Genomic DNA, 20,118 nt, shown 5'->3' with positions numbered 1-20,118 from the left:
CTTTTAGAAAAGTTTTGGAAATTTTCACTGAGAAATCTGTACGAACCCTGCTCAGTGGGTAAACTAACTAATGCAGTCCTAGCAAACTTGCAGAAAGATACAGTTATCTATACACCGAAGGTAGATCCAAAAGACCCAAACTGATGTCGTCATCAAAGCAACATTCCTAGAATTACAATGAGAGCGATGCATCATAGGCTACTGAGCGGACCGCCCAACTCTAATGATGCAGAAGAAGTAAAACAGACGAGTTTTATCGCTGATTGACCGACTGCAATTGGAAACAGGTAAAGTTGCCAAACTTTAAGCTAAATGTTCAATTATTTCTTTTGAGATTGCTTACGAGAAGATACATTGGAGTATTTTACAAAAATCCGAAGTCTTCTGGAAAATATTAGGGATTTATTAATAGGGACTTAAGATTTGCAAAATCTGAGACGGCGACGTCGACCGGAAGTGTAAATTACTTCACTTTGGGGTTTCGAGACTTTAAAATCTGTCTTCCCTGTGGATGAGTTGACTCTACTGACAATGTTTTGAATGAAATCTCTTATGAACAGCACCCCAAAGAGAAATTATTCATACTTCCGGTTGACGTCGCCGTCGTAGATTTTAAAAATCTTGAAGTCCCTATTGACTCATTGAAATCGAAAGTCTAGCAAGCGTTTCTCGCCAACACTATCAACGTTTTTATAACTTTGCATAATCCATGTTGCAAGTACTTTATACACTATCAAGTATTATTTTGTAGTTTCTTCCACGACTGAACTCAAATCGATTCAGATGATGGATTAGTGATCATGACGAGCTTTGCACAAGAGAAAAAAATATGCAAATGAGCTTAGGAGCGATTCAATCGCTCGTAAACTAAAGTTAATTGGAATATGAACCCCTAAAATCAACACAAACACCACGGGTGTTTGACAGCAAAAGCCGTATGTCATTTGACGCATCATCAATACACTAGTTATTTGCCCATTTGGAAAAGCTCATGTTTGGAATGCGTGATGATTTGATTCTGTTGCATTATTCACTCGATCATTTGATTGTTGTAAATTTTATCAAACAAACCAAAAATATACATCAGTAGATAATGAAATGTGTATCTAGAGAATATCAAATTAACTTATTTGACACAGAAACAAATTATCGGTATTAAAATAATGAGTAACTGCATTGAAGAAAAAAACATTTATAGCACGATTCAAGCCATTACCTACAACAGTGTAATAAAGTACAGAATGATTATATATCATGAATGGAAACAAGCAAACTATATCATAAAACTGGCCTTAACGTCTAATAATGATGGTCGCTTATTTGAATCGTTACGACGTTCTGAAACAAAAGTCACCATTTTCCCAAAGGAGTACACATCACTGCTTACACTAGGCGGCGCTGAACCTTTCATTACCTCTGGAGCAATATAATGGTCTCTATAGTTCAGTCTAGGCGATCGTCGCCTCGCGAGACTAACTTCTACGCTGCATCCAAAATCAATTATGACCGGATTGTAACTTGTATCACTGAACTTTTCCAGTACAACATTATTTGATTTAAGGTCGTTGTGTATAATGCCCCGTTGATGTACATGCTGTAAGGCATCAGCAACCATACCAAAAATCTCGTACCAGGTTTTGATGTCCAGCGGAGGATTCGCCCTCGTAGCGTCATAAAGCGTAACATTGGTGTTTTGTTCTCCGTGGTATAAAAGGACAATCTTTATAGGCTTTTGTTTTATACACACGCCAAATAAAAAAGGAAGGCCCTTGTGATCTCCAAGGTTCTGTATCATATGAGCTTCGTGCCTTGCTGCTTTCTGTAACTCTGGCAGTTTCTTTTGACCATCATTATCTAAATACTCTTTCACTGCTACAACAAGGCCGCGATATTTTGCCAGAAAACAACGGCCATATGTGCCTTGACCAAGCGGTCTTGCCTCCTCAGTGATTGTAATGAGAGCAGGATCTAGTTCTTTTAGTTCGGCTTTTTGATTTGCTCGCTTGTTTTCATTTCGACTTTGGATTAGAGGAATAACTCTATCTGTCTGGCGTTCTTCGCGAACTCTTTGAAGCGCTGCATCGACCATTTGACGACCACGGAAATTCGAAGGTCGAGTAGAAATGGACTGTGCTCGTGAAACAGAATGTGCCTGAGTAGAGGCATTCACTTTTGTTATGCGAGCTTTTGCCTGCAATTCAGCTATTTCCGTGCTATATTCTTTTAAAAGCTTGTCTTTTTTTCCCTGCTTATTTGCAGCACGTTCTTTTGTTTTCTTCCTGGCCATCCATTGTTTTCGTTTTAGTCGCTTTATCTCCTTTAGTTTTTTAAGATGCCTCTCAGTCTTATCTTTGTCTTTCCTAACTTTCTTCATAGTTATACTTTCACAGTGTAAGCTAAGTTATCAGGGTGCGTTTTCACTAGGCCGACAATTAAAGGCAACTCCTTTCTAAAACACCGGAAATAACACCATTTTAGACTACCTAAACAGCTGGTTTGATTTGTTGGTCAAGTAAACACAATAGCCAATCATTATTAGCAGTATTTTGGATTCCTTAACATCCGATTTGGTTTAGTTTGCCTACTCTTGTATTGAGGCATCGTTTCGGTTGACATTTGTTAAAGTTTCTTTGTCAGAATATGCCTCCTTTCAACATTTCTTGTCAGACTTGTGGAAAACAATTCCGAACAACACATTCCTTAAAAAAACACTGGCTGCAGAAACACCCTCGCATTAATCGTCCAAAAGTTTTTTCAGTTACCGCCGACGCTCGTGAAGTTGACATTCCTCAGCCTGAACGAATGTCGAAACGATCTTTGATCTACAAGAACTATATGCTATGGTTAGACACTGTTGTTGAAAGAATTAACAACACGCTTCATCCAAAGGCCCCAGGTATATTTTTGATTGTTACTTACGATTATAACGTTGGACTGACTGAGTGTTTATCAATATATCAAACACGCGATCGCGTTCTTCCTTTAGTCGTATCGAAGGACGAACTTTTTCGATTGTTTGAAATTACTTATCAATTTCACGAATATTTCTTGGAGAAAATCAAAGAAAACTTTGCCCAAATTTAATTCAAATTAAGAACACATCGAAACCACTGTCAGAGTAGTGAATTTCTTTGTTTTTCCTCATTAAATATTCATAGCAATGCTACAATTACCGCAATGCTTAATAATCTATCATATTTATAGTTAAATCGTATTTGATTTGCCTATTTTAGCCAAATGGAACAAAATAGAACTGCTCCACGTTCCGGTGGAGTATCTCAAGCAGTTGCTTGCAGATATTGGGGACATCGAGGTCAACGCGGTCAAGGAGGTTACACATTGGCGTCCACCAATTATGTGCTCCTCGGCAACTAAAATAACGTACAGGACCTACAATCTGGAGCGAGTAGAAGGTACTTTTAGTACGAAAAATGTACTGCTGAGAAAGAGTTGCAACTGGAGTGGGCACGAAGAGTTAGAAGACACAGAAATGCCCGAGATCCTCACAGCGGAAGACGCAATACAGGTTGCAATGACCCGGGGTAAGAGAAAACGCATGACGTGCAGCTCTGAACTAAAAATTGATCAAGACAAACCCACAAGGGAATATGACCTCATCTGGTGGTCGGACTTATATAAAACACAAGGATATGGAAAACTTTGCCTTAGATTTTATGTAGGAAAAGTTGTCTTCGAGTAAATTTCATTTAATTTTATCTATTCCATTTCTTCTGTAATAATACATAAATGGAAAAAGGAAACCTAGTAATAATGCTTACATGACTGACCCAAGTAGACACCAGGTGATACATCACACAGACATACAGGTGTGCAAGGCACCCAAGCACATCTGTTGCCTACAGGTCTCTAAAGCTTTGCTACTTTTATAGTTAGAGTAACAATAAAAAATAAATATTTGGAAACCTAGTAATATTGCTTACATGATTGACCCAAGTAGACACCAGGTGATACAAGTCACACAGACATACAGGTGTACAAGGCACCCAAGCACATCTGTTGCCTACAGGTCTCTAAAGCTTTGCTACTTTTATAGTTAGAGTAACATTAAAAAATAAAAATTTGGAAACCTAGTAATATTGCTTACATGATTGACCCAAGTAGACACCAGGTGATACAAGTCACACAGACATACAGGTGTACAAGGCACCCAAGCACATCTGTTGCCTACAGGTCTCTAAAGCTTTGCTACTTTTATAGTTAGAGTAACATTAAAAAATAAAAATTTGGAAACCTAGTAATATTGCTTACATGATTGACCCAAGTAGACACCAGGTGATACAAGTCACACAGACATACAGGTGTACAAGGCACCCAAGCACATCTGTTGCCTACAGGTCTCTAAAGCTTTGCTACTTTTATAGTTAGAGTAACATTAAAAAATAAAAATTTGGAAACCTAGTAATATTGCTTACATGATTGACCCAAGTAGACACCAGGTGATACAAGTCACACAGACATACAGGTGTACAAGGCACCCAAGCACATCTGTTGCCTACAGGTCTCTAAAGCTTTGCTACTTTTATAGTTAGAGTAACAATAAAAAATAAATATTTGGAAACCTAGTAATATTGCTTACATGATTGACCCAAGTAGACACCAGGTGATACAAGTCACACAGACATACAGGTGTACAAGGCACCCAAGCACATCTGTTGCCTACAGGTCTCTAAAGCTTTGCTACTTTTATAGTTAGAGTAACATTAAAAAATAAATATTTGGAAACCTAGTAATATTGCTTACATGATTGACCCAAGTAGACACCAGGTGATACAAGTCACACAGACATACAGGTGTACAAGGCACCCAAGCACATCTGTTGCCTACAGGTCTCTAAAGCTTTGCTACTTTTATAGTTAGAGTAACATTAAAAAATAAAAATTTGGAAACCTAGTAATATTGCTTACATGACTGACCCAAGTAGACACCAGGTGATACATCACACAGACATACAGGTGTACAAGGCACCCAAGCACATCTGTTGACTACAGGTCTCTAAAGCTTTGCCCAGTCCAGAATCTGCACTAGAAGTCTTGCCCTGTGGTAGTCCATGTCAGTATACTGCCAGCTGATATTGTTTATGGTACTAGGACCCTTCAAAATGAAGTCTCTTGCAGCTAGAATTACTCCAATTCCACAGCTTCCAGTTCCTACAGATGAATGTGTGCTTTGAGTGGGCATACCAAACCGTGTGGGGTTGGAAACATTTGACCAGAACTTGGGCTTGAACCTCGATGCTGGGTACAGGTCATGGAGAATATCCAGTCCATTCTTTAATAGCTGTAGGTTATTTGGTGGAATTGGGATTTTCATGCCATCATCAAACATCAATTGCTGATTGGTCAGGTCAACATAGGTAAGACCCCAATGACTTCTGCCTGTGTAATGGACTGGTAATATTATTTGTGAGATTTTAGAAGGGTCGCGGCTGTTAATTATTCTCTTCAATTGATCTTTTTTAAAATCCTTGTTACTGGAAGTCATCCAACAGAAAAACTCAGAAGGCATATACAGGGTGTTTTCAGTGCCACACTGCAAGAACTTTCCAATGCAAATATCAATCAGGAAGTTGTCAACATATCGCTCCTCTACAAGATCACAGTAATTGAGGGGATCAATTGACTTCCCATTGTTTAGCAATATTGGCTTGAAAGAAACGGTGTGCCACATTGCCTTCTTAACCATTTCCGCCTCTTGTTTGTTCAGACTGCCTTTCAAAATCCACCTCTCTTCAGCAACCAATTTTTGTTTTGTCTCACAAATAAAACAAAATTTCTTTAAAACATCCAGCCCATCGAGGTCAAAGTTTCCAAAGCCAGGAAGCTGTATTCCCATTGGAATTTTTTTTTCGTTTCACTCTTTCTCTATTAATGAGTGCCTCCGCATCACAGACGGTAGCTTCACAAGGGCGTATAGCTAGCAAATATGGATCCGCTACTGTGAATGTACCATACAGGACTTTCATTATACCAACAGCAAAAGAAGCCTTTGGGAGCCTGTCTGCCAAGGAAGCCATTTCCCATCTAGTCATTTGCACTGACATGCAGACTGACAATGGTGGACTGATGGGACGTGGTGTACACGAAGGTGTTGGAGAGGGTGTTAGAACTGGACTACTTGATGGGGTGGATGGTGGTGATAGTGGTTGGCCAGGTGTTAGGACTGGACTACTTGATGGGGTGGATGGTGGTGATACTGGTTGGCCAGGTGTTAGGACTGGACTACTTGATGGGGTGGATGGTGGTGATATAGGTCTGCCAGGTGTTAGGACTGGACTACTTGATGGGGTGGATGGTGGTGATATAGGTCTGCCAGGTGCTGGAACTGGACTACTTGATGGGGTGGATGGTGGTGATATAGGTCTGCCAGGTGCTGGAACTGGACTACTTGATGGGGTGGATGGTGGTGATATAGGTCTGCCAGGTGCTGGAACTGGACTACTTGATGGGGTGGATGGTGGTGATATAGGTCTGCCAGGTGCTGGAACTGGACTACTTGAAACCTGTGTGCCCTTTACCTTGTCGTATTCATATTCAAGGAAATCAGTTCCAAACATGTCTGTTAATAATCTATCCATGGATCTGATCCACTCCATCTTTTCTTGAGACCAAGTGATCTTCTGGTCTTTAAGACGCCACCCACATCCTCGAAAGTGAAAATTCTTTTTTCCTACAAAAAAAGAAAATGAATGAAAAAGAAAATGTGACAATACAATTTGAAAATATTCAAAGAATGGGAACCAGCTGCTGATGCCACTAACAATACATAATAGTGCAGTTGAACATGACATGTTCAATGTCTGAACTTTATCATGGTACACATATACAATGAACTATCTTAATTTACATATCGCAAGTCATAACAAAATTAATGTTTGAGAACAAGTACTTTTCACTAACCTGAATCAAGGCATTTTACTGCTTCGCGGAATGTATATCTCAGCTCCAGTAGATGGGTTGCATACCAATGGGTGAGTATTTGGTCCACTTAATGGTGAAAACATTAAAGTAGAATAAGATAAATGATAACAGAGCATATGTATGCAGTAAAACCATGAAACAAAATCAAAGTAGATACTGAAAAAATAAAGCATCTTTATTTATTGTATTTCATTTGTTGATTATTTGCTCTGGTTGTATTAAGTCATTAATAAGTACTATTTTGGGGATACCAACTTTGAGCTTGTTTCATGGTCTTAATGCACTTGCTTTATTAGATGGAAGAATGACAGTTCTACATACATGATTCTCCAGGGCCTGCCTGATCATGGTTTGTTGCTCTGGAATACAACTGGCGATGCAACTTGTGCGAGGCTTCGAATCCTTGCCCAGAATAATGATACATTGACCTAAAATGTCGGAGTAGCATTGCACTATGATCAATGGTCAAATGGCCATAATCACCTGTGCCAAGGGTTACACCAAACAATTTCTTAAGGAGAAATCCCCATTCCTTACACTGAAAAAAAAAACATTAATCAATGAAAACAAAGCTACAGAATGCAAGTGGTGATTGATAACCACTATGCAGACAATTATCATACCTTGATATCATGAATATCTATGTGCTGATTGTCATCCTCATCAAAGACAGTTTCTCTCATGGTGAGTGCAATTTCTCTCCATTTGGAACAAACCTGAAAGAGAGAATGTAAACACTTAGTAATAAAACCAAATGACAGTCAATGCTCTCTTTTAATCCAGAGTACAAAATTTGCTTTTCTGGTAATTGAATTTAGAACACTGTGTAAACGACAGAATCTCAGTGAATGGATTAATACCTTAACAAAAAATTCTCTGTGTAGCTCTGCTACATATTGAGAAAAGCTTTCGAGAGATGAGTTATTCATAGTTTTCCTCTTTTTTTTTCGTGGCTCTTCAGCTGTAGCATTCTGTGCTGCAATTTCAGCAAATTTGGAAGCAACTTCTTTCTGTTTCTTTTCCCATTCGTCAAAGGAATTTTGCAAAAACTTCTCAAAAGCTAAAAAGAAGAAAATGACACTCAGCTATTGAAGCAACTGATAAACTGAAGTATTAAGAAAGGCAGTAACTATATAAAATATCAAACAAATCTCATTCCATTCCATGTAACAACTCGGAGCCCAGTTGTTAATCTTAGGTTAACTCTTAAAAATACATATAGAGTTAATCCTGCATTAACATTTATCAAGCCCTGAAACTTAGAAAGCAGTTTCATTTTGTGTAAATAATCTAAAAAAACCCTTTAATTTTCTAACCTGGACAGTCTTTGATGTTGACTTCTTCTTGGTGTGTACCAAAATCTCTCTCGAAGAACCCTCGCTCCAGAATATCACTGATGTACTGCATACAAGAAATTACAAAAAAATCACAAATGGTGTTAAATACAAATATCCGATCTACCATGGTTCACAATATACATAATGTTGATAAAGTTAACAAATAATACTAAGTTTTGTTTAATGATGCAAAGCAACTTCAATAATATTTGTTTGATACAGGAAACCTTTCTACACCTGCAGTTTTTTCCCCTCCAAACTGTTACATTCCATTTCACCGCTTGGATGATGTGCTAATTATGAAGGCTTTTTACCTTTTTTCTTTCACCAAAAAATCTTATGTATTCCAAAAGCTCATCCTTGGCAGCTCCTTTGCTTGACATATAGTATTTTTTCATTTTTTCCAAAGGAAGGGCAGCCATCACGATTGTGTCCATGTTTGTGAGAATTTGTCTTTCTGTGTTACCTTATAAAGTCCAAGATAGAAAGTCAAAAATGAAAAATATTAAGGTCGAAATTAGCCATTGTTTACATAACCACATATTATGTGGTTGACTTATTTCCCAGAGTAAACTAACAAAAAATCTCAATTACCAGAAAAAGAAGCCACGTTGATATTAGTTCTGTTTATAGCACATTCTTGCCCTGGTTTCTCCTTTACTGTGATGCGGGAGAAATTTCTTTGGTTGTCTGGCCCATAATACTTAAGGGTGTTATTCAGTTCTTCAAGGGAACCAATCCTGTACGCCAGATACCCCAAAGACTTAATTAGTTGTTCAGTATTGCGCATTTCACAATGCAATGAACACAAGTTAATCTGGCTCAGATCCTCCTCCAGAAGAAACGTAAGGTCATCTCTTATACCTTTTGACCTACAATGGAAGATATCACAAAAAATATTGCAATTATAATTAATATAAATACTTAAAGTTGTTAGGTTTGGATCAGCAGAATATATTTATTGCAAAATTTTGGCCCACTTGGATCATATTTGATTTAATAACTGTCTTTAATTTTAGAATGACACAGCAGAAAAAAAGTTACCTGCCAATATTGGCTTTTGATGCTAGACATCCAACACATGTTTCATCTAAGTTGGCACCATGCTGAGTACATGCCTGTTGAAATTTATTTCATAAAAGAACTGTGAAAAATTACTTTAATCTGTGATAAGTACTGTCATTCATAGTTGAAAAATATAAGACATTAGAGCATTTTTTTGCAATGCAACAAGCAAAAGTATAATCATATTCTAATGGGTTTGCATAATTATATGCTTTAAATTTGCTGCAAAGCATGCTTTTAAAATAGCAATATTATTTGGTAAAACCAACCAGCTTGACCTCAAATGTGTTGGTGCAAATTAGAAGTATGCACTTCACACTGGACCAGTAAATGAAAAAAGTCATCTTGCTTATGTTTCTTGTTTATATTTGTTTATGATAAATCAGTACAGAAAACTAGTTACTTACCCTTATTGCATCACAGAAAGCACAAAACTGGCAAGAGAGACCCTTTCCACCAAGAGCAAAGTTTTCATCTTCTGGCTTTGCCAATAAAATGAGCAGTGCTTTGTAGTCTATGGTAACTGCATGGAAAACATATATATATTAACATTGTAGGATATAAGTACTTTATAAATGATTGTCTAACCAGACTTGATGAGACATATGTTTCTTAGTAGAAATATGGAGTAGAAATAGTAAAGAAAACAAAAAAGAAAACGTTAATTGCATTTCTGAGATAAGATATGTATTATATAATAGAGATGATTTGTAATTCTTTTGAGACATGCATAATCATAGTTAATAACTCTAAAGAATTTGATCAGAACCTGTGAAATTCAAGTTGTATTTCTTTCCATCCACTAAAAGACCATGCCTTTTAATCTGGTTTTTCTGGACTTTCAAAACAGCAAGTAATTGTTTCAAGCTCTCCCTAAATTTCAAAAGAAGTAGGTTAATAGGAGTTTCTGTGTAATGAATGGTCATGGATGACAGTCATCCATCCCTCTCTATCTTTCTCCCCTTAATCCTTCCTTTAAAAATGTTGTATTCATGCAATTCATACCTTTTTTCTTCGCAGTTGCCAATTGCAATGGGATAAACAGAAAGGGCACTTTCAGATGACTTCTCTTTAAACCCTATTGGCACAACACCCACTGCAACCTGACTTTTCCCTGTGAGAAATATTTAGGAAAAATTCAAAATCAATAGAGACATAAAAATGTTATGTACATGGCCTGCTTTTTTAATTTAGGTTTTAACAAAAAATGTAAAATGGACAAAGTTGGTTTTGATCCACCCTCAAATTCTGGCATGTGGTCAATATTTTATAATTTCTAAATTATGATGTTATATCATAATATCAATGGGTTACAGGTGCTATCGATTTTGAACATGTTTATTGCTGGCAGTATAATTATGGCCAATGCAGTATTAGTACACATTGGTGTTGGACTCACATTGATACAGTGGCATCTTTCCTATCTTATCTGTTTCTGCAAGTCATGAAACACTATTGTTTTATGTGTTGTTGTTTTTCTTTTTTTTCTTTTTTTCTTTTTTTTTTGCACTTTCAGTTTAAGGAATAATTACCTCCAAGAGGTCGGCCATCAATCTTTATGTTGAACTCGATTTCAGACTGATCAGATGAAGCATATAGTCTGTGTTCTCTTATAGCCCAGACAAGAGTAGTTGGGAGATCAACACAGCAAGCATCAAAACTGGTGTTCATTTTGTTGACATTCAGTGTCTGGCGGACCACCTTGAAGATCAGGGCCTTTATTGCCTTTACTTGATTTTTGGTGATTAGTATTGGTGTGTCTGAATTTCTCTATATAACAATAGAAGGACAATAATACGAAAACTTAGTATAAGACAAGAGTTTTTTTGACTGAAAGGAATGAAGGTGAAGAGAAAGAAAAAAAGGAAGAAAGGAAGAGAAAGGAAGAAAGAAATAAAGAAAATAAAGAAAGGAAGGAATGAACTAAGGAAGGAAAAATAAAAGGAAGAAAATTATAATATGCATAATAGAAAAAAAGCTTACTCCACTTCTTCCAAGATGTGTAACATTCAGCATGGTTTGCCAAGCAGAATCTGGTAGTCGAGTTTTCAGCTTGAAATACAAAAGTGCCCAGTCAGGTACCCTCATTTGGCACAAAATTTTATGCGAGACATCGTCTGAAAAAAATCCCCATATTCCATTTTTATTACTCTTTGATTCCAAGATGCGATTGAAAACCTCTGAAATTATATTCCTGACTTCATCCTTTTCCTTTTCTGCGCCAGTGACATAGAAATGTCCGAGAACAGACGAAATTGACTCTTTATGTTTAGCACAAATGTCTTTCAACGACGAAAATATATTCTCACATTTTAGTGCTACCATTTTTTTTCTAGTTGTGGAGCCAAGGGTATCATTTCTAGTAACTTCATCAGCACTGGAAGAAATGGCGGGAACTTGCATTTCTGGTGCTGATTTCTTGTAATGGGCAAGTTCTTCCTCTAACTTTGCTATCTGTGCACTTAGGTTGTTGAGCTTAACTGTGTATAAAGTGGTAGATATGTACGTCGTGTTTTCCCTCTGAGACGGCGTTTTATCGTTTTCCGACTCCAAATCAAGCTTGTTTAAAGATCGGAAAGCAGATTTCAATAAATATGACCCTTCGAAGCCATTCGCCGGAAATTCGCGCTGGCGCAGAATGCCAACCAAAAGGCCAAAAGTAGAAGTAACGTATACATGACTTGGCTGCTTTTGGCAATTACTAACTTCCAAGGTACGTGTGTCGCCATTCCTACGAACATACAACTCCTTTCTTTGTATGTACTGGATTTCGGAAGGGAACCGAGTGAAAATGTAATTTTTCGCGTAATCTCGCGGTCTCACTCCACATACTTCTTTTTCCAGGAAGAACCATTGCTTATCTGGATCAAGAGAAGCACCATGCACTTGAATGGGCCGAAAAGCATCGGACAGAGAACACTCCGCCATCGCTTTTCGGCGGCAAATGCTGCGTTTGAACAGGTCATCTTACAAATAGAACTTGAATTTCCCGCCTCAGTCGTGTATTAACTTATATTTTCATTGAAAAATATTAACATTTCACACCAGCAAAAGTTGTACTTTGCTCAGCTTTGTTCATTCTTCGACTTACTTCTTGTTGTTATGGGTGCCGCTGACCAGAAAAAACACTGGCTTATAAACATAAGTTCATTGTTATGTCACATAAAAGTCAGTCAAAGATCGATTACAAACTAATGACTTAATAAGTTGACCAAAGATGAAGTCTAAGTAAATGAAACCGGTCTCCACCCAAAATTGGGACTGCAAATTGCAAACTAGTCTTTCATGGCACTCTCGTACAAATAATAAACAAAGCGTCAGTCAATAATCATAATGATCAGATAATTTACGCGTACATAGTTTAGCAGTATTGATGCATTTAATTCAAGATTGCACACGAAATTGGGTTTCCTTGCCGTTGTCTATAATAATGTTTCCCACGCAGCCCAGCTACCTCTCTGTTAACAAAAATAAACATAGCACGGTGCAATTAACACTTTTTATAATGTTGCATTGTTCCTGGGAGTGGTAAACTCCAAGATGATGAACAGATCCCTTCCGGGAGGCAAAATAAAGACTGCTTTCTTCTAATTGCATAATGCGATTAATAGGATACTGTCAATGCACAGTCTTTTCTGATTGGTTCGGCTATATTGGTGAACCTACCTACAAATTACATAAACAAAGTCGCGCCACTTTATTTGTGCGGCGTTCTTCAAGATACATGCAGTATGCCTAAACGAGGTAGAGAAAGATGGCGGGATCCCGCATACACATGTAGGGATTGCGAAGCAGTAAGTATATATCTTGAATAATGATTTCAAATGAATCTTTCGCACCTGCTAAAACATAACTATCTACTTTCTAGTACTATGCGTCGTACAGTCAAGAGGAGAGGGAGAGGCGAGTACAGACCTCGTGCAGGCACAGATCAGAGCACAGGCCTGCACCCAGAACACCCCCAGGTTTCTGGAGCATCGACTTCCCCACATCTCCAGAAATCTTGGCATCGGGGATGATGATCGATGGTAAGTCCTTTCCGTATCAATTCTTCATGCCGCGCGTCGCAATCGTCGACGACTGGAATATGAATGTGCGAGAAATATACTTCTTTAGATCAATGTTTTTATTATTTTGATCAGTACCTATCCATTACCAATGTACAGTACTAAATTTAAGCCTGTAATAGATTTGGAAAGATATTTATTCTACAATAGATTTTGATGTAGCGTCTTGAATTTTTTGGCGGGTTTTTAAGCCACGTGACCAGTTAGAGCATTTGTTCAAGGAGGCTGAAATCTTTGTGCTCGGACTTTGTGCGCGTATGAGATTCATAGAGCGGTTGCAATATTATCTTATTAATATAAAACTCTTGACTTTATATACTTTAGGGAACAAGAGGATAAGGTTTTTGATATTAAATGAATTTTGTTTCGCTAAATGAATAAACGACATCCATTATTTTCTTACTACAGCCACAAATGAACCGCTGCCGCCTCTTACAGAGGAGCAAAAAAGGAGGAGGAGAATGAAGAGGAAGAGAAGACTTGATTTCCTCGAAACAGAGAAGAAGAAGGAGGTGAAGGAGAAAGAGAAGAAAGAAGAGAAAGAAAAACAAGAAGATATATAAAAATTGATGTGAGTAAACCTCCAAATATAGGCCCGCATTATTGGCATTATGTATTTCTTGACGTGCTTATATTTGGAGGTTTACGGTATAGTAGAATCTTTTTGTCAAACTGATATTTTATATTTATAATTTCTGTACTTAGATTTAGGTAATTTCTGCGGCAAACGTTGTCATGATTAATTCACTGTAATAAAATACTAAAAAAGGAATCTTGGTTTTATATATTTAGTAGCAAGGGAAGTTTGTTTAAAATATCTGCGCGCGATTTATAAAAAACGAAATTCCTCTCAAGTTAGCCTGAGGCATAATAACTGCGAAATGAAAGAAAACCTGGCTACTTTACCGGTTCAGGGTTATGAAAGTGCTTATAATCAATATCACACAGTGCGCCATCTCTGATTACAAAAAATACCTTATATTGACAACAGGATTAACACGTACACTACATGATGGACGTTACTTCACACCTAAAATATATCTCCCACAGAGGTTTTTTTTCTTGGGCAAAGCTCGTCATGTTTCCTTCGCTTCTTATGCGGATGTTAATGGTGATTGTATAATATTAACAAGTTCTCTATTCCTCTTTCGCATTTTACTCCTTGAAACAATATTAAAAGGTTTTCACTATAAGCTTACTACTTTCAGATACAGCACAGGATACAAAAAAGTACAGATATCGATTGCAGTTAATTCTATATGATCAGAAGTCGCAGCGGGTGACCGAGAGTTCCATGAAACTGAATCTGAACTGAAGGGTTTTTAGAATACCATTAGCTTTCACTCCGGGCACGGTCTGCTGAGCTAATCGCAGCCGCGTAGCGTGAAATAACAATGGTCTTCAACTCATAGGTTTCTCTTCTTCCTTCTTGTTACTTTACACCTTTCCTATTTTCTTTCTTGCTTTTTTCTGCCATACCTTCGTATTAACGGTATTCTTACAGTGCTTAATTCTTTTGTTTCAATTGTTTCGGCTCGTTTTGTTCATGTGTCTTGTCTTCAGTTCGTTTCGTGTGTGTGCATTGTTTCGTTTTGTGTTTTGCTTTGTTTTGTTTCGTTTTCGTGTGTGCGTGTTTTTCGTTTTTGGATTTGTGTGTGTTTTTGTCTTTGGATTTGCGTGTTTTTGTTTTGTGTTATGTTATGTTAGTTATGTTGTGTCTTGCTTTGCTTTGCTTAGCTTTGTTTCATTTCATCTTGTTTCATTTCATTTTTTGTTTGTTTGTTTGTTTGTTTTTCTTATAAAAAAAAGGCAATTCGGCTTTAGCTGTGTAGTAAGAAATTAAACCTAACGTTTTTTCCTCCCTTCTCCTTTTTCTCATTAAATATTCTCATAATTCTTTTTTTTTTTTTTTCTTTTTTTTTTTTACCAAGAATGGCTGCAAAGCTATCTGAAGGACTTGGTGAACAGGTCACGTGTCCAATTTGTTTGGAACACTACTCGGATCCACGTCTTCTCCCCTGTCTACATACCTACTGTAGACAGTGCTTACACGATCTCCTGGCTAAAGGAGAAAGAAAAGTGTCTGTTGTCTGTCCAGAATGTCGAGAAGAAGTCCAGGTGAGTTTTAGAGCTGTTAGTTTGAAAGTGAATTAATTTGAACAGAAAATAAGGTTTTTTAAGTTTTTATTCAAGTATTCAAATAGAAATTCTAACTGCATTCCAGGCCATAAATAATAAGTAAGTCATCTTTATAAGGCAGACATGAAATGAAATGATTAACAAATGTGCTAAAGCTTTCTGATGCTTGATAATGCATGCAAAGGATGAACACTGACCAAATATTCAATTATTCTCCCCTCCCTTGTCAAATTTCCATCTGTTGAACTTAAAAGGTTCTTTTCCTGTGTCAGTTTGATCTATTTACTTACAAATCTTCCTGCCTAAGTGTGTATAGCTCTAGCATGAAAGGTCCTAAACTGATGTCGTCACGGCAACATTCCTACGATATTGACGTTAATGAATTACACGATGATCGCAATGCATCATGGGATATTTTTAAACAGACGCCTGACTCGGTGAAGAAGAAGGAAGTTTAAGACTATTTTCGCTAGATAACCGACTGTCAGAAGAAACAGGTAGAGCTAGTACTGAAGCCTGGTGCTCACTAGCGCACAAGCATAAGCATAAGAGTGCATGTACGTCCTCACTTGGAAATTCAGTGACATACAAGCATAAGATCGGAGAAGAACAGAACGTTTTGATTCTCATGCTCATGCTTATGCTTTAATGTCGTAGTGAGGACCAGGCTTGACTTTAAGTTCTAGTGATATGTTGCTATGAGTATTAAATATTCATTTATTTTGGTACAAGAAGACTGGGGTATTGAAGGCGGTTTGGAATCAGCCACGAGCGCTCTAGCTATAGCAAGTTACGATAAGTCTACCAAGCGTACATTGTCAACGTTTTCATTGAAACTTGCATCATAAACTTTGCCGAGTACTTTAAACATTTTTTTGTACTATTCCTTAACTTTCGCCGAGGACTGAATAGTTCAAATCGTTCCAAATCGTGGCGGATAGTCAGTTGGGCTTTGTTTCGTGTTATTCATGAGATTCAGTCTTGTGTGGGTTAAGAAATTTTCGATTGACCTTTCGATTGTTACTGCTGAAACGTAATTTTATTCGTATCCTAACTTGCTAATAAGACACAGGTTTAATTCTTGGATTATGATGAAAATCGGTACAGAACGCGACTGATTCTATGTACGATCAGTTGACGCGACGATTTCCAAACAAGCGAAATCAGGGTATAGGGCTACTTCGTGCTTATTACCGTATCTTGTGGCCTTGCGTGACGTAATTAATACGGTCTGCTAAACAGCGCTATATAAAATTATAAATCATAAATGTTACCATACGTGACATTTATACTTTAGTTTTGTTTTGCTTTATTTACAATTTTTATACAGTTTTCGTTTGGTTTTTTTTTTCTTCTTCTTCTTTTCTCGTAAATTCCTGCTATCGAAATCTGGGGCGCTTTTCATTTACCCGGAAAAAGAGGAAGTTCCGGTTGGAAAAACTAATGACGTGTCATTCAGATAGGAAAGTTCCGGAAAACTCGGTCTTCCGATCGAGAGGAAATCCACTTTCCCCGCTCTTTTCGGTTCTTCCGGTAGATGTCTGTACCATTTGTCGGTATTCAAATTTTCCCGCTCTTTTCTTGCTATTAACAAACGAATTTCAAACCAGATGGATTGGTTAAAATAGTAATCGCCGCTGGCTTACAGTTGAAGTGTATTGGGCATCCTGTGGTTAGGGTTGCCTGTGTTATTTACGGAGAACACATGTAAGATGGAGATGCAGGAATCCGTGTCATTATTTGACCAACCGGTGCTGCAAGTGTGAAGGAATCGAATTCATTTCTTTTTCCCCTTCTTGTTTTTAGAGTCTTTTACCCTGGCAAGAATGGCTGCAAAGTTATCTGAAGAGCTTGGTGAACAGGTCACGTGTCCAATCTGTTTGGAACACTACTCGGACCCACGCCTTCTCCCCTGTCTACATACTTACTGCAGACAGTGCTTACAAGATCTCCTGGCTAAAGGAGATAGAAAGGATGCTGTTGTCTGTCCAGAATGTCGAGAGGAAGTCCAGGTAAGACCGAATGCTACTGGTTTGGATTAATTTGACCATGTGTGGCGTTGGAGTCAACAAGACTTGCCCTTGTCTGTCCAAACGTTTGGCACTAATAACTCGTTTATAATTTTGTTTACAGATAATATCTGGTGATGTTACAAAGCTCAGAGTCAACTTCTGGATCAACAATCTTCTGTCACTTCTGGCCATCCACTCGACTGATGAAAAAGATGGCGGCAAAACTGAGTTGACGTGCGAAAACTGTGACATGAAAGAGAAAGGTACTCGTAGATGTGCCAACTGTTGCATGTTCCTGTGTGACTTTTGTTCAACGGCTCATCAGCGTTCCCTAGCAACCAAAGACCATCAGCTGATGACACTTGATGAGATAAAGAACACAGGTATCCCAGTCATAGAAAAACAACTGTTTTGTGGGAAGCACAAAGGAGAAATCAAGAAGCTTTTCTGCAATACTTGCCAAGAATTGATTTGCCGTGATTGTACCATTATTGACCATCGTGATCATCAGTTCAGCTTCGTTGAAGACGTCGCTGATCAACACAAACAACTCTTTAAAACAGAAGTAGAAAGAGCAAGCGTTACCAAGAAGAAGATCGAGACAGTTTTGAAGTCAGTCCAGACTATGAAAGAAAAAGTAGAGAAAACATCAAAAGCCACTGAAAAAGACGTCGATGATTTTATTGATCAACAGATCAAAGCCTTGGAAGAAAAACGAATTGTGCTTAAACAAGAAACAAAGAAGATTGTTGCCACAAAGATGAAAGAACTTGCAGCTCAAGAAGATGGTCTTACAATGCACCTGACTGGCTTGAAAAGCGCCATTGAATTTACAGAGAGAGTGTTGACAAATGGAGGCAACAGTGATGTTCTGTCAATATCCAAACAACTGACAGCTCGTTTGTCACAACTGTCTGAGAAACCTTTCCCTGAACACCCGTGCCAAGAAGATAGCATTGGGCTTGAGTTTGACAAAAATCTAATTCGTGATTTCATACATGGTGCTAATGTTTTTGACGCTTCTACAGTTGACTATGACAAATGCTCTGTTGCACAACGAATTAATGGCCATTTAGTCGAGAACCAAGGCTATATTCACGCAACACAAGGCCAGATTCTGGAGTTCGTTGTCCAAATCAAGAACTCGCTTGGTAAAAATCTGAAATTCATGGCAGACAGAATAGAAGCCAATCTTACTGACTCATATGGCGACGAGTGTACATTACCGATAATAAGCTTGACAGACGACACGTACAGCTTTTATGTGACGTATGAATGTCGGTCCAATATCCATGTGATGGTCGACGGGAAGAATATCTTGGGTTCTCCAATTAATGTTCACAAGCAAGCCCAGAGAATCAGAGCAAAATCAAAGAAGAGATACCTCCAAGGAGCAGCACCACAGGAGGAATGTTGTCCACAGGACGCATGTTATTCTGCACAAGCCGCTTTACACGATTTTGGTGGCTATTACCACTTACACTAGCCTTTGTAGTGACATTTAACCCGTGAAGGGGATATCAGTAATCCCACTTAGTTGCCGAGTTTCTTGGTATATCGATTGTTCTTTTCCATGCAGCATGCATGCTTCCTTGTTTGCTTGTGCCTGCAAAGCCACATTGGTGTCTGTGATCTTTTAATGAACACTTTAGCTTGTTGAACGAATTCATTGCAGTTCATCTGAAGACAGAAGGGGCTATTATGTTTATCAGTCCACCACAGACATCCCATGTCATGTATTTCAATGGCTATAACTTGTGATATATATTACAGTTTCTTTCGGTACAGTAATGTAGAAAAAAAGGTAATGTCACAACCGCCTTCTAGTACTCTTTAAACCAGAAACTGTGTAGTTGTTCATACTTATATACAATTGGCTAATTAACAATGACCATTCTTAGCCACAACATATATCACTACCATCTGTGTTTATCAAAACTTAGTAGTGATCTTATCTAGCCACAAAATGTAAAGTGAAAAATCAGAATTAACTATGTATAGAAGAACTTAGATTACTCGATCTTACGCACACTGATTAGACTTCCCTTTGGAGTAACGTTAAAAGGTCAAGCATACACCCTTCTCATAATGGCTGATGAACGCACGGAAACGAGGTCACCCAGTCATCTTGCAAGGTTTAGCCAAGCTGCTCATTCAAAATAAAGGCTGTTAGCGCAAATTCAAATCAAAACAAAGGTCATTTTTTTATGCTTTTCTTCTTAAAAGTCATTTCATGTAATTTTATATCTTTTATCGTGAAATAAAAACTGGGTGACCTCGTTTTCGTGCACTCGTCAGCCATTATGAGAAGGGTGTATAAGGTTGTAGATGTAGAAAGCACGGACCTAACTAGTACGGACAATGGTTTAAAAAGGAATTCCTTCTAAAAACCAAGGAACGGCCTACTAAGGAACGTCTTTCTGGTAGGCTTACCTTCACCCAAGGCTTGTAGATCTGTAGTGTTGTTAACTATAGTGTTCTAAACGACAAGTGGAATAAAGAATGGTACTCTATCAAGATTCCAGAGCCAGTTGGCTTTTTTTTAACAAAATAATACATC

The 20,118-nt window shown here is 37.9% G+C and overlaps 4 protein-coding genes across 7 annotated transcripts; 3 read left to right on the top strand and 1 right to left on the bottom strand.

Moving 5' to 3' along the window:
* The first annotated feature begins 2,640 nt into the window (after positions 1-2,640).
* LOC148911919 (uncharacterized) lies at positions 2,641-3,700 on the top strand. Its single transcript, XM_089028113.1, has 2 exons — positions 2,641-2,896; positions 3,234-3,700. Exons 1-2 carry the CDS (start codon positions 2,641-2,643, stop codon positions 3,698-3,700), a joined length of 723 nt encoding a protein of 240 aa, XP_088884239.1.
* LOC116308584 (uncharacterized) lies at positions 3,687-12,268 on the bottom strand. The gene is given in 15 exon segments (XM_089028116.1): positions 3,687-5,823; positions 5,825-6,687; positions 6,918-7,004; positions 7,260-7,476; positions 7,562-7,654; positions 7,799-7,998; positions 8,255-8,339; positions 8,590-8,741; positions 8,870-9,147; positions 9,320-9,393; positions 9,748-9,863; positions 10,110-10,213; positions 10,346-10,454; positions 10,873-11,110; positions 11,324-12,268. Coding segments are annotated over 15 exon segments (4,371 nt in total). The 3' UTR covers positions 3,687-5,013.
* Positions 12,269-13,026: 758 nt separating this feature from the next.
* LOC116307621 (DNA endonuclease RBBP8) lies at positions 13,027-13,970 on the top strand. Its single transcript, XM_089028114.1, has 3 exons — positions 13,027-13,134; positions 13,209-13,368; positions 13,816-13,970. Exons 1-3 carry the CDS (start codon positions 13,072-13,074, stop codon positions 13,968-13,970), a joined length of 378 nt encoding a protein of 125 aa, XP_088884240.1. The 5' UTR covers positions 13,027-13,071.
* Positions 13,971-15,355: 1,385 nt separating this feature from the next.
* Positions 15,356-20,075, top strand: LOC116291253 (E3 ubiquitin-protein ligase TRIM45). 4 transcript variants are annotated; one of them, XM_031698399.2, is made up of 4 exons: positions 15,385-15,525; positions 15,972-16,043; positions 17,353-17,558; positions 17,680-20,075. In XM_031698399.2, the coding sequence occupies exons 3-4, from the start codon at positions 17,373-17,375 to the stop codon at positions 19,042-19,044; spliced, it is 1,551 nt and encodes a 516-aa protein (XP_031554259.2). In that variant the 5' UTR covers positions 15,385-15,525; positions 15,972-16,043; positions 17,353-17,372; the 3' UTR covers positions 19,045-20,075. The 4 variants fall into 4 exon arrangements, with proteins under 4 accessions (XP_031554257.2, XP_031554258.2, XP_031554259.2 ...); XM_089028112.1 differs by having other exon boundaries at positions 15,392-15,525; positions 15,854-16,043; XM_031698397.2 differs by lacking the exon at positions 15,972-16,043 and having other exon boundaries at positions 15,356-15,525.
* Positions 20,076-20,118: the final 43 nt, after the last annotated feature.

This window comes from Actinia tenebrosa, unplaced genomic scaffold (genome assembly GCF_029948245.1).
Source record: "Actinia tenebrosa isolate PJP-AT-01 unplaced genomic scaffold, QUT_ActTen_1.0 PGA_scaffold12__29_contigs__length_12842862, whole genome shotgun sequence".
Lineage (NCBI taxonomy): Eukaryota > Metazoa > Cnidaria > Anthozoa > Actiniaria > Actiniidae > Actinia > Actinia tenebrosa.
The sequence above is the reverse complement of the archived record's forward strand: the minus strand, read 5'-3'. Positions and strand labels throughout refer to the sequence as shown.

Excerpts from the sequence above, each read along its gene's own strand:
- LOC148911919 (XM_089028113.1), top strand. The coding sequence starts at position 2,641 with ATGCCTCCTTTCAACATTTCTTGTCAGACTTGTGGAAAACAATTCCGA. Across the intron at positions 2,897-3,233 it reads GCTTCATCCAAAGGCCCCAG|CCAAATGGAACAAAATAGAA; the intron begins GTATATTTTTGA and ends TGCCTATTTTAG.
- LOC116307621 (XM_089028114.1), top strand. The coding sequence starts at position 13,072 with ATGCCTAAACGAGGTAGAGAAAGATGGCGGGATCCCGCATACACATGT. Across the intron at positions 13,135-13,208 it reads CATGTAGGGATTGCGAAGCA|TACTATGCGTCGTACAGTCA; the intron begins GTAAGTATATAT and ends TCTACTTTCTAG. Across the intron at positions 13,369-13,815 it reads ATCGGGGATGATGATCGATG|CCACAAATGAACCGCTGCCG; the intron begins GTAAGTCCTTTC and ends TTCTTACTACAG.
- LOC116291253 (XM_031698397.2), top strand. Across the intron at positions 17,559-17,679 it reads AATGTCGAGAGGAAGTCCAG|ATAATATCTGGTGATGTTAC; the intron begins GTAAGACCGAAT and ends TTTTGTTTACAG.